General features: G+C 48.0%; 1 protein-coding gene across 1 annotated transcript in view; it reads right to left on the bottom strand.

Annotated features, from left to right (window-relative positions):
• The window catches only part of STOML2 (stomatin like 2), a 392,482-nt gene that overhangs the window by 135,841 nt on the left and 243,679 nt on the right, over nt 1-12,962 (bottom strand). Inside the window, exon 8 of the mRNA XM_069626806.1 lies at nt 11,534-11,613. Coding sequence (XP_069482907.1) covers nt 11,534-11,613 — 80 coding nt within the window. The remainder of the gene's footprint in view (nt 1-11,533; nt 11,614-12,962) is intronic.

Genomic DNA, 12,962 nt, shown 5'->3' with positions numbered 1-12,962 from the left:
GCACTGCTCTGATGTACTGGAGCCGCTGAGTTGGCATCAAGTGGGATTCTTTAAGTTGAGGGAGAAGCCCAGCTTGTGAAGGGAGTGGCAGTTGACGGACAGATGATCCAGGACTTGCTCGGGAGAGCGCGTCCTGATCAACCAATCGTCCAGGTAGGGGTAGATGTGAATCCCCCCTTTCCTGAGATACGCTGCCACCACCACCATGAGCTTGGTAAAGACCCTCGGGCGGAGGTCAATCTGAACGGCAGGACCCGAAACTCAAAGTGTGAGTCGCCAACCGCGAACCTCAGGTACTTCTTGTGCTTGGGGTGGATCGGCACAAGAAAATTAGCGTCCTTGAAGTCGAGAGACAGCTACCAGTCCTGAAGTTGAAGGGCCTGGAGGACTTGAGAAAGAGTAGCCACCTTGAACTTGTCCTTCCTGAGGAGCTTGTTCAAACCGTGCAAGTCCATGATGGGTCTCAATCCCCCCGTCTTTCTTAGAAATCAAAAAATAAGGGGTATACCATCCCTTGTTCCTCTCCGCTACAGGCACCAGTTCTATGGCGCTTTTCTCCACCAGGGATTGAATTTCCTGCGCAAGGAGCGGATCCAGACTCTTCAAAGAGAGATTCCCTGGTAGATTGTCTTGAGGCCTCTGCCAGAAAGGAAGACAGTAGCCGTGGGCTATGATCTCCAGAACCCACACATCTGAAGTAATGGCACGCCATTCTACAAGATGCTGCACCAGCCTTTCCCCAACCGGAGAAGCATGGGCCTCATGACTGAGCTGAAGCGGCAGTGCCTGAGGGCAAAAAGGCAACTGCTCGAGCAGGCTTGGCACCTCGAGTACCTTGTTTTCCACCTCTGGCACTCCTACGGTTGCCTCTTTGACTTGCAGCTCCTCTCGATTTACTAAAGGACGAGTAATATCGAAAGGAACCTCCCCTCCATTGCTGTCCTAGGACGAAAAGGCGGAGGTTGGCAAACTGCAGCACCCAATGACTTCGCTGCAGCTTTGGAGGTCTGCAACCTCTCAAGACTCATCAGCCTTGCTGCCAAAAAGATGTTCATCATCAAAGGGCATGTTGAGGAGCCGGGCTTGCAGATCAGGAGCAAACCCTGACTTCTGCAACCACGCAAACCTGCGTATTACGGTGCTCGCCGCCATGGACCGGCTGACGCAATCAACCATGTCCAGACCCGATTGAACGGATTCACACATGGCATCCTTGCCATCCTGCACGATAGCAAGGAAACCATCCCGTTCCTCCCCTTCGGGAATATGATCAGCCGCTAAGGAAATACAGTTCCACAGAGTGTGCGTGAAACAAGACAAGGCACAAACGGAGTTGGCAGCCTGAAGCGCCATACCCCCAGAAGAAAACACTTCACCCAACCGTCAAAACATTTGTCGTCCCCATCAGGAGGGATGGTAGGGTACGACGCCTGCTTTGCGGGGGCCGTAGCCGCCTGCACCACCAAACTTTCCGGAGTGGGCTGCGTGGTCAAGTAGCAGGGGTCGCCACTGGCTGGGCGATATTTCTTCGGCAAGGACTTGCTCACTGCCGGGAGAATCTCTGGAGAAGTCCAAGCCGCAGCCACCCTTCTCTGCAAGGCCATATGGAATGGCAGCAGCGCGTCAAGTTGGAGGACCTTGGTCCAGGATATCAGTCAGGTCATCCTGCTGAAAATCCCCAGGGGGGGGGGCAGACCACCCCCGGTAACCCGCGACCCTCGACATGAGGCGCCGGTATGAGGATTCGGCATGCGTGCCAGGCTTCGGCCTACCAAACTCCACCTCCGGAGCGGTGTCTAGACCACTGGCGTTGTGCAGCGACTGACGCAGGTCCTCAAGTTGACTATGACCAGAAACAATGTCATCAGGAACCTCTGCAGGAACCTTACCTTCCTCAGACCCCTCATCCACCTCAGAAATATAATCCAGAGGCTGGAAGGAGGGTACAGAAAAAGGAACAAAGACACGTTTAGCCTTGGCCAGACCCTTTCTGGGGGTTCCACCGTGCCACGGGGTACCCCCCCCCCCCCCGACAAGGCTGCCTCGAAAGGCGTCGAGGGCATCGACGGAATCAGCGTCGAGCGTGGCGCCGACAATATCGACGGCTTCAACACAGGCCTCGAGGGCGCAGCCCCGAGCGTGTCTCTCGACAGCCTAGGCGCCGACGACTTCCTCGGAGGCAGAGCCTCGAGAGAGTCCATCGATGACCTCGGCACTGCAGGTGTCGATGTGTTCTTCGAAGACTTCACAGGTTCTCACGGTCTCAAGGGCGTCGAGGACCGGGACCTGGAACGGGCATGTCTAGAGCGACCATCCTTGTCCGACCGGGGCCTCGAAGGCGCCCGGTGGTCGCGCCGACCGCTCGAGCCCAAAGGCGTACGAGCAGAGTCTCTAGAACGGTCACGGCCGGCGTCTTTCGACAGCGCGGACGGACCAGAGCCCTGCGATTGGAAAATCGCCAACATCTGCTTTCTGAAGGAATCCCATTCCTCAGGAGTGGAATGCTTGTTGGGACAAGCAACCCACCCACGGGCGGAGTCCTCGGATGAGGACGGGGAAGGCGACCTGTGACGGCGCTTCCTGGAGTGCCTCGAAGAGGCAGAGGAATGGCGGGACCGACTCCCAGACCGAGAACCCCCGGACTCACGACGATGATGCGGAGAGTCGCCCCTCGAATCATCCGTCGAAAGACCAGTGGAACGTGACTTCCGGGGCTTGCCCACCTTTCCGACCAACAGCTTCTTCTTCCGCTCCCGCAAGGCCTTCGATGTGAGCGATTGGCAGTCGACACAGTCATCCGTATCGTGGTCCTCCCCGAGGCACCAGAGGCAAGCGTTGTGCGTGTCAGTAAGCGATCTTGGACCCGCACACCCGACACTTCTTAAACCCGGACCGCGGGGTGGAAGAAGCCAAAGACATCATACAATATCGAAGAAACAGGTTTGAAGAACCGAAAGAACAGGATTCAGTAGAATCGAGGCGCACCGAGATCCCCGAAGCGAACAATACAGAACTGAGGCTATGGGCGTTGTGCGTCCTACCTATAACATCCAGTGACGTCGACTCGATGGAGGCCCCCCGAGGACAGCATATCGACGTAGGACGCCGAAAGATTTTCTGAAGCAGCACAGCTGTGGTGATTACTGTCATAGATATGGAATATGTCCAAGGACCCAAGCCCCTCGAACAGATATGTACTTGACATGATCACAGCGATGGATGGAGGCGTTTGCACAAAAATCCGAGAATCATGTTGCACGTTTATACTTTCGCATGATGAAGAAAATGGAACCTTAACAGAAGCCATAAGTATGTTGACAAACCTAAAGAACCAGATGATCGATGAAACCGACGAAGTGGATGATGATCGCTGGTTTGGAGCACTATTCTCATGGGTCCCGCAATGGATGCCTTGCTAGTAATGGTACTGCTAGGATTCTGTGTTATCAAGATAATCATCACACAGTGCCAGAAAGCTGCGAAGAAAGCCATTGGGATGAAAATCATGGTCGATGTTGAACCAGGTTGGAAGCCCGGGGATCTGACTGATGAAGCAATAAGAGATTTTGTGAAAGCCAGCGAATTTGCGCCAGAAGGAACAAAGTTTACGTATCCCAGGAAACGAAGGAAGTATGAAAGAAAATTGATCTATTGCAGCCCAAATGGACAATGCCAGCTGATGACCTGGAACAAGGACGAACATGTAAAAACAGCAGGAAGTTTGAAAGGTGTGATAAAAATATTGACTCCAAAGATACACACGTTCACACCACTGTGTACAAACCCCGAATAGGACACAGAAGAACCAAGGAAGATGAATCCAAAAGGAGGAAGCAGAAGTGGTCGATGAACCGACCAGGGGGGTGGGGGGGGGGTTTAGGGGGTGGGGGGGGAGTATAGCGGAGGTCCCAGGCATGGCCTGCACGCCTGTCCCCCATTTTGAGGTACCAGGAACGTACTCGCCAAGGTATGTGACGTATGAGCAACAGATGAACCAACAGAGAGCTGCACTTGGGCTCTGCCCAGTGCACATCAGAAGAGCAATACCTGTTGGAGCACCCATAACCAGACAACCATGGGCTGTACGGTACCCTCTTAGACAACCGTACCAGCAGCTGACACGAAATGAAGAGTACCAACAGACTGTCCACGAAGAGACCCAAAGAGCCTTAATGGGGACGGCCAGTGGCAATGATACGAGGGCCTGGACAGACTCACGGATGAACGAAAACGACAACCAAAGATAACACACCAGTGCGAGTAGCTATTAAAATAGATGTAATGGACACAGAGGAGGAGACGATGTTGAAACATAAGGAAACATTGCTGTGAAACAAAATGGAAATATCCAGCCAGATAACGCGTGTAAATAGGCTTGGAACGCAAGAAGCTAAGAAAACAATGCTTAGTAGAAGAATAGAGTGGCAAGCACCAATCATATCTACCTCTATGAAGCACAGTATACAAGTGCGACTCCATTTTGTAAAGCAGAATTAAGCTCATGTTGCAAAGGACTAACAAGGCCAAGATTCATATTCCAGCCAAAGCCAAAGGAAAGCGCGGAACCCGAACTCAGTAAGAAGCAGCTCATGCCTGGGAATTTGAGGTCAACCTAAGGAAGGGAGGAAAGCCGCAACCTCAGAGAATCGTAACTTCAGAGCATACCAGCCAGTCAGTGAAAGCCGTGATAAGAGGCCCCAGGCAGGTGGCAAGGGCGAAGGAGAATTAAATACACTAAAAGCTGGAAATTGAAGCAGATTCATGGTGAACAGACACGTGACCAGCCAAGGGAAAAGAGGTACCAACGTCTGATGTAACCCAGAACCCGAGGATGCCATAACTTTTCCCGATAAGAAGTTACATTTTCGAGGCCATCCTCAGCCAACTAATTGACACATAGCCCTAAAGGTACTGATTGATGGAAGGGAGGCAGGGTGAATCTTGGGGCACTCCGCATCCGGGTGTCCATGCTGCTAATTAAAGTGGAGATTTATGCCTAGGGGTGTAACCCACCCAATCACAATGGACCGAATAATCTAAGGTCCTATAGCTTGTAGAACCAATTAGACATTGTGCGTGTAGGGACGTCTATCACGAGTGATGTAGTGGGATGGGCGTAGACGCCCACCCGATAAGAGTTATCCAATCCTCACACTGTTACCATATACAGATATAGCACCTATACTTAAGTTAGCTTTTCCAACCAATAGAATTGCATGACAAACTGAGTTTTACACGTCAAATGATGACGAGTTTTGCCTATAAAAATTGCTGTCTAAATGAAGGAGTTGAAGCGAGACAGGCGATTGCGGCACTGTTGATTACCATTTGTTTCCCCGTTTTTTCTACTTGTCATTAAATGGACTTCCCTTTGGCAAACTATTGAGTTGTCCTTATTGAGTTGTGTCGGAGTAAGAAAATCCTGCACCCCAACCTCCTCAAGGTGCAGCCATCTTGTCTTACAGGTACTCTAGGGTGAGCTCTGACCTATGGGCCCGTCAGAGGACGCTCCGCCCTCCTGTACACTTCTACTGCCATGCCTTCTCTTTGCTTATAGAGAAGTCCCCCAGGAAGGGGTTGGATTCAGACGCTTTGAGCTTCTCTATGGTCATCTGGTTAGAGGTCCATTGGCCCTAATCAAGGAGGGGTTGGAGAGTGCTCCTTCCCACAAGCCAGTGAGAGTCACTGACTATGTGTTAAGGCTCCAAAAGAGAATGACACACATGATGACTGAAGCTTCAGAAAACTTGAGCAGGTCAGGCTCTGGTGAAGCATTGGCATGACCAGAAGGCCAACATAGTTGAGTTTACTCAAGACCAGCTAGTTCTAGTTATGGTACTTACAAGGCAGAGGGCCTTACAGGACAAATGGAGTGGACCCTTCAAGGTTGTGTGAAAACTTGGAGGTCAATTATTTGGTGGGCTTGGGTAATCCTAAGGAGGCCCCAAGGGTCTTTCACACCAACCGCCTAAAGGCCTATGTCTCTAGGCCAGACCTGGTAGCTTTGCTTCTAGCCTCTGATAAAGGAGGAGAGTGAGCCTCTATATGACTTCTTCAGGAGACAACCTTTAGATGGAAAGATAGGAGTTAATCTCTCTTCTGATCTGACACGAACAGCAGGAGGAGTGCAAAGCTCTTTTAAATCAGTTTTGCCCTCTGTTTTCACTATCACCAGGCTTGACCCCTTGGGTCCAGCATGAGATTCTCACTGGGGACTTTTTACCTGTTAAAAGCAGAGGCTACCGAATGTCAGACCATTTAAGAACCCACATCAAGGAAGAGGTCAACAAGATGCTTGATCGCTGGGTAATAGAGCCATCTCAAAGTCCTTGGTCTAGTCCCAAAGGCAGGATCCAAGGAGTTGAGATTCTTTGCGGACTAAAGAGCCCTTAATGCAGTCACCACGACTGATGCCCATGCTTTACCTAGGACAGATGGGCTGGTGGACCAACTTGGTTCAGCCAAGTATCTCAGTACATTTAATCAACCTCAGGCTATTGGCAAATAGCTCTGACAGACCATGCCAAGGAGAAAACAGCTTTTTCTACCCCAGGAGGCATCTGCCAGTTAAAGGTTATGCCTTTTGGATTAAAGAATGCACCTGCTACATTCCAGAGGATGGTGAATCATGTTTTGAATGGGATGGGGAACATCTGCATGGCATACTTCAATGACCATGCAGTGTTCAACCCTACTTTGAAAGAACATGTTGACTACCGAGGATATGTATTGCAGGCTCTTGAGCAGGCCAATCTGACCATAAAGGCAAGTAAATGTCAAATTGGTCAGAGTAAAGTGGTCTACGTTGGACATGAGGTAGGAGGAGGTGAAATAAGGCCATTGCCTAGCAAAGTACAGGCTGTACAAGACTGGGCCACCCCTACTACTCAAACCCAAGTGAGAGCCTTTCTAGGACTCACAGGTTACTATAGGAACTTCATTGAGAGCTATGGGACCATCTCCTCACCCAAATTCTCCAAGAAGGTCAGGTGGAATGAGGAGTGCACTAAGGCATTTGAAGGACTGAAGCAAGCCCTTTGTCAAGCTCCAGTCTTAAGAGCTCCTGACTACAGCCAATCCTTTATTGTACAGACAGATGCAGTTCTGAGTCAGCTGGATGAGAAAGGCAGGGAACACCCAACCTGCTTCATCAGTAGAAAACTGAAGGAACCTGAGCCAATGTTGGCAACCTTAGAAAGAGAATGTTTAACCATTGTGTGGTCTTTGAAGAGGTTTAGACCATACTTGTATGGATCTACTTTTGTGATTCAAACAGACCACCAACCCTTGCAATGGTTAATGCAGATGAAGGGGTAGAATCCTAAATTCTTAAGATGGTCAATCAGCCTACAGGGGTTTGATTTTACCATTTAACACAGGTCAGGGTGTAATCACCAAAATACTGATGGTCTCTCCAGAAAGTATGACTGACTGGAGTAAGGAGACTCATCCAGGGGTAGATTAAATCCTCCTGTCCCTTAGTCTGGGGGGTAGGTGTGTTAGGGAGAATTCTCAAAATTTTGCTAATTTCCTCCACCTTAGAGACCCCCAGCAACTTTGCTGGATTTTGAGGACTTGATTTATTTATTTTTACCTGGAGAGAGTGACCCTTTTTTCTGATGTATTTTAATGTGAATTTTACCTCTGTGTTTCTTTTGGTTATGGAGTCTGGCAGACTCCATAGGCATCATATTTTATATTGTGTCACATAGCACCTTCAGTGCAGTGGTACAGGGAAGTCTTTCAGATTCCCCAAGGTTTAAATATCTTCTCTGGGATAAACTACTGTTTCCCAGAGCAGTAAAGTGAAATTGACTTTACTTACTGTTCTAACTTTCTAGACCCAGCACACACTATCTTACAATAGAGTGCTGGAGGGGTTACTTAATATCCTCTGTGTCTAGACACTCATGTAACATTTTTATGTTATCCTTTCCTCACAGAATGGCTGGTGGCAGTGGTTTCGTTTTTGAACTACCAGGGTTTGCATTTACAGCGGCTGTTCGCAGCTCCGGTAAAGCAACTGCAGGAGCCATCTTTTTCAAAATGGCGCAGAGCCATCTTTGACAAAATGGTCCCTGGTCTTTTTTCGCCATGTCTTTGTGGAAAGGTCCTTCTAGAGATTTTCTCTGCGTGCCAAACCAAGTTTGGTCTCTTTGTTCATTTCGGCTTTGGTGGGATTCAGGAGTGAAACTCCCTGTGCTTAGACTCCTAGGAGACTCAAATGCACTCTGTGGTGATTGGCTGGCTGACTGTCCAGCAAGGACAGCCACCCTGCAGGGTGAGTGACAGCTAGGCTGGAATGAATGGGAGAAAACTGAATAAAATGCAAGTCTTTTGGCTTGGAAGGCAGTCTCTACCACTGGACAAAGGAACCGAAGAAGAGCTTGAAGAGGATGGTTGCTGCAACTCCTGGACCATTGGTTTGCCCAGGGAAGCCCTGCTGCAGTGCTGAAACGCCAGGTTTGCATCGACAGAGAAGCCCCTGTAAGGACTACTTCTCACTTTGAGTTGGTGGGACCAATCAACCCCAAAGTAAGCCACCTGGACATCCATCTCGGAGCTGGTTGAATTTCCACAGAGTTGCTGCTGGAAACCGTATAGCCAGGGAGAGGAACACCAGATTGTGTGCATTGCTTTAAAGCTGGCCTAAAGCTTTTGGAAGATCCTCCGGACTCCCAGGAAGCAGGACTGACCAAGCCTGAGCCACCTCAGCAGAGTGCAGGACCCCAGCAGCAAAAACAGTCCATCTTGACAGCCAGGAACCGCGTTGCTGCTATTTGCGGTAGCCGCAAGAAGCTGAAACGTTAAACAGCCACTGAAAGTGAAGTTTGCCGGTTGCAAGTCTTGACAGTCCCAGTGCATTGCAGGAGTCCACCCGACGTCCTCCCTCTTGTCCCCACGACTGAGGCCCAGGAACAGTGAGATCTGAAGAGCTGCACACGAACAGAAGTCATCAGCTGCATCTTTTCTTCTTTACTAAGGTACTGTAAAACAAGTCTAAGAACTTAGTCTGTACTACACAGTTTTTGGTAGCAGAGCTGAGCAGCCAGGCTTATCTCAAGAGGGAATGTGAGCTTGTAATGAGGTTACACAGAGGTCTACAATTACAAGTATTCAAATAGACTCTTACACTAAATGTTTCTTGATAAAATGTATTACTTTATTTCACAGTCAGTTAGAAAACATTCAACAGAAGCAGGCAATATATATCATACACAAATATACTTCAGTACTAGATACTATAAGATTCGGAGGCATTTAACTACTTTGAAAGAGGAGCAAAATGGCATAGGTTATTAAAACCAAGGTTACAAGTATTCTTAGACAGTGCAAATGTTTTGAGTTCACCATAGGAGTTGATTCAATGCAATAGGTTAGGCCAAAGTCCATGGGCTAAAGTCTTGTATAGGATAAAGCAGGTCTGGTCGTTAATGGAAAAGTCTTTGCCAAAGTTCTCAGAAGTAGTTTGTAAAAGAAAGAATCATATGTTGGGTCACAAGCTGATTAGGCCTGCAAGTTTGGAAAGTTTCAACCACTTTCACTGTACTCTCAGTCTCGTTTCACAGTACCTTTACAATTGAAGAAAAAGATGCAGCTGAAGACTTCTGTTCCTGGCAGTTCCTGCAGATCTCGCTGTTCCTGGGCCTCAGTCGTGGGTTCAAGAGGGAGGATGTCGGGGGACTCCTGCACTGCACATGGACTGGTCCAAAAGCTGGCAAATGGCACTTCGATTCCGGTAGCTGTAGACAAGCATAAACTGGTGTCCCTCTCCCTGGTTATTCGGTTTCCTGTAGCACTCTGAGGAAAATACAACCAGCTCTGAGAATGGTATCCAGGTGGCTTACGAGTTGATTGGTCCCACCAACTCAAAGAGAGAGGTGGTCCTTACAGGGCTTCTCTGTCGAGATGAACTTAGCTATTTGGACCTGCAGCAGGGTTTCACCGGGCAAACCAATGGTCCAGGAGTTGCAGCAGCCGCCCTCCTCAAGCTTGTCTTCGGTTCTTTCGTTCCAGTGGTTGACTCTGCCTTCCAAGCCAAGAGACTTGCCTTTTATCCAGTTTCCTCCCATTCATTCCAGCCTAGCTGCCAGCTAATCACACCAGAGTGCATTTGGGTGGCCTAGGAGACTAAGCACAGGGAGTTTCAGGAACCTACCTCACTTCCCTCCCACCCTAGACACTCGGGCTCCAGAGGCGGTCTTCAGTCCTGAAGCATGCCAAAGGCATAGGAACAAAGGGACCAAAACTGGTTTGGCGCGCAGAGACACTCAAGAAGGACCTTCGCAAAAAGAAATGGTGAAAAAAGAAAACCGGGACTGTTTAAACAAAGGGGCTCAGACGCCATCTTGAAAAACATGGCTCCCGCGATTTAATGCTACCGGTGTTCGCGGCCATATGGGAGGAGGCTATATTGGGGTAAGAAATGAGGATGCCCTCATATTCCTCACAAACTATATTGAGATCCTATTTAAGATGAGGTGGTCAAATAGAAGGAAAACCCTGACTCAGTCTAAATACTGTTTCACCACAGGATCGGAGAAAGTCACTGCTCCTTGGAATTTAGGTATGCACCCAAAGCAGACAGCTAAGTCCTGTAAGTCTCAACTTTATTGCCTGAAGAAAGGCTAGAAATAAAGGACATCAATCAAGCAACAAAGGAACCAAGCAGATTCTTCTTTTCTCTAGACAACCAATAGCAAATCCTGAGCCCTTTGGTCTTTTATTGCAATCTTATGGAGTCCTTTCTTGTAGCTTGTATAACGCGCATATTGCCCTACGAAGATGTGCTAATGATCTGACTGCATATGCAATGATGCCAGGGGAAGGGTGGTGGGTCTGGCCTCTCTGCGGGCTTAGTAAGTTCATGAACACGGGAAGGAGGAGAGGTTCATCAGATATGAAACCCACCCTGTCGTAAGATTTATTTTCACTACTCATAAGATATTTCCTTCCTTGAGTGTATTTCTCATGCAAGCATATTTTCCAAAAATGTCTAAGTTGTGAAATCTGTCATGGCTGCCAGGTAGTACTATAAACATTTACTATTGAAATGACAACCCCCATTCCCCACTATTCGCATTCTGAAACTGATCTCAAAGTTCCGGCAAACATATCCTCCAAAGGAATTGGGCCACAAGAAAGCCAACATCTATGTGCCCCGTTAAGGGGTTCAAGTAGAGCGATTCATCTCAATTTGGGCAAAATAACTGGCATCAGCTGCCCTTATAAGGAGAACAACCCATTTGACTTTGCTCAAAACACCACAATGCAAATGCTCAGAGGGAGATTCCAACACACAACCTTGGAATGGCAGAGTATTGGCAGAGTATTGGTTATGGCAGCATTTGTTCATAATTTTCCAGCTCTAGGTCAAGTGACAACATCTTTACATTAGTTCCAATACTCTTTCTGAAAAGCAGCACAGGCGTGAACGGCTCTACACTTCTCCCCATGCAGCACCAACTTAATCTAAATACTCTGCCCAATTCTGCACCCAACGGCCCGCCCTCCTATTGAAGAGCAAACCTACCTGACTTGTCAAGGCCTCAGCTATCATTTGTATAGCTTCTCCTCGTGCCTTGGCTTTCGCCAATATAGCGTTGGCTTCACCTATTGGGAGAAACACATTATTACAGTTTGTTCCCTGCAATGGCACCATCTACCACAACTCATATTACAACCAAGATACAAGTATAATTAGACACAAAACTGTAAGTTAAAGAGATGCAAACATGCCGAGTTGTTTTGCAAAAGCTGTACAGTCTGTAATCTGCCCCGAGTCTTAAATCTCTCCTTCACTAATTAGATTACCTGCAAGGGAAGTTCACCTTCTGTTTCTTTAACCTGACCAAGAGATTTTTTCCAGTGCACAGACAGCACTAAACACCAAGCCCAGGTCACCCTCAAATTATAGACAGGGACCATATGTGGACATTCTCCACAGAAATTTAAAAAGCAATCAAATCTGCAGAGGAAAACTTGAAAATGTTCAGAAACGACAATGAAAATGTACATTTGCATTATTCAATGTAATGCCAAACAAAATAAAGTACATCAAACGACAGATTGAACATTAAAAAATGTTTTGAAGGGAAACGGATTGAAATATGTATAGCAATGTCACAAGGCCATCTCTAATGTGCTCCAAATTGGGTGTCCTGATGCCATGGGTGAGAATCCTGTAGACATCTACTCACCCACATTGTGCATCCTGTTGTCAGTGTCCATGTCCCCCTCACACAATAAAAAAGAAAGCCCTCTTTTGCTCACCTTTGAGTGTCGCTTCCACGTTTTGCTTTTTCTTAGCAATGCCCACACCATTTTACCCCAGTGAGTTCCATTCAGATCTCAATGGGCATAAAACTCATATAGGTTTGCAGCCTTTGAGGACACTTATGGCCCCAAAGAGTATTTATATAAACTTTGTAAGTTAAGCTTTAACTAAACCGCGGTCTGCAGTACATTTTTATAAAACAATACTAACCAACCACGATGCTACTCATTTAACAACCTTGGAAGTAGGAAAAGCTTTATTGGCCCTGCAAGCATTCGAACCTGCAGACCACAGACAGATCACAGGAGCAAGCACTTAACCCACTGAGCTGATTTGCCAGCGGGCTACTGCAAAGGCGCCCCTTGGTCAGTACCTTGAACCAAACGGTGACACCGCCGCCAACTAGAACCAATATTATTGTAATATAGTGGATGCATGTTTGGTTTACAGGCCTTTCATTCCTATGGGCTCCCAAAATGAGTTCTCTAGCATTAGGAAATCTAGTATACAGACAACTGTATTTTGTTGCCCCGGTGTATGTATGGGTGGAGACCGGGAATAACCACGTAGTGTTCTTGCGGGAGTTCCAGACAGTAACTCACAAAGGAACGTGTGCCTTCTATAGCATTTAGAAGACCCTGCTTAACACACACTGTCAACCAAAAACACTGGATCAGAAACAAAG

This window comes from Ambystoma mexicanum, chromosome 6p (genome assembly GCF_040938575.1).
Source record: "Ambystoma mexicanum isolate Mex_15411 chromosome 6p, UKY_AmexF1_1, whole genome shotgun sequence".
In the NCBI taxonomy this organism is placed as follows: Eukaryota; Metazoa; Chordata; class Amphibia; order Caudata; family Ambystomatidae; genus Ambystoma; species Ambystoma mexicanum.
The sequence above is the reverse complement of the archived record's forward strand: the minus strand, read 5'-3'. Positions and strand labels throughout refer to the sequence as shown.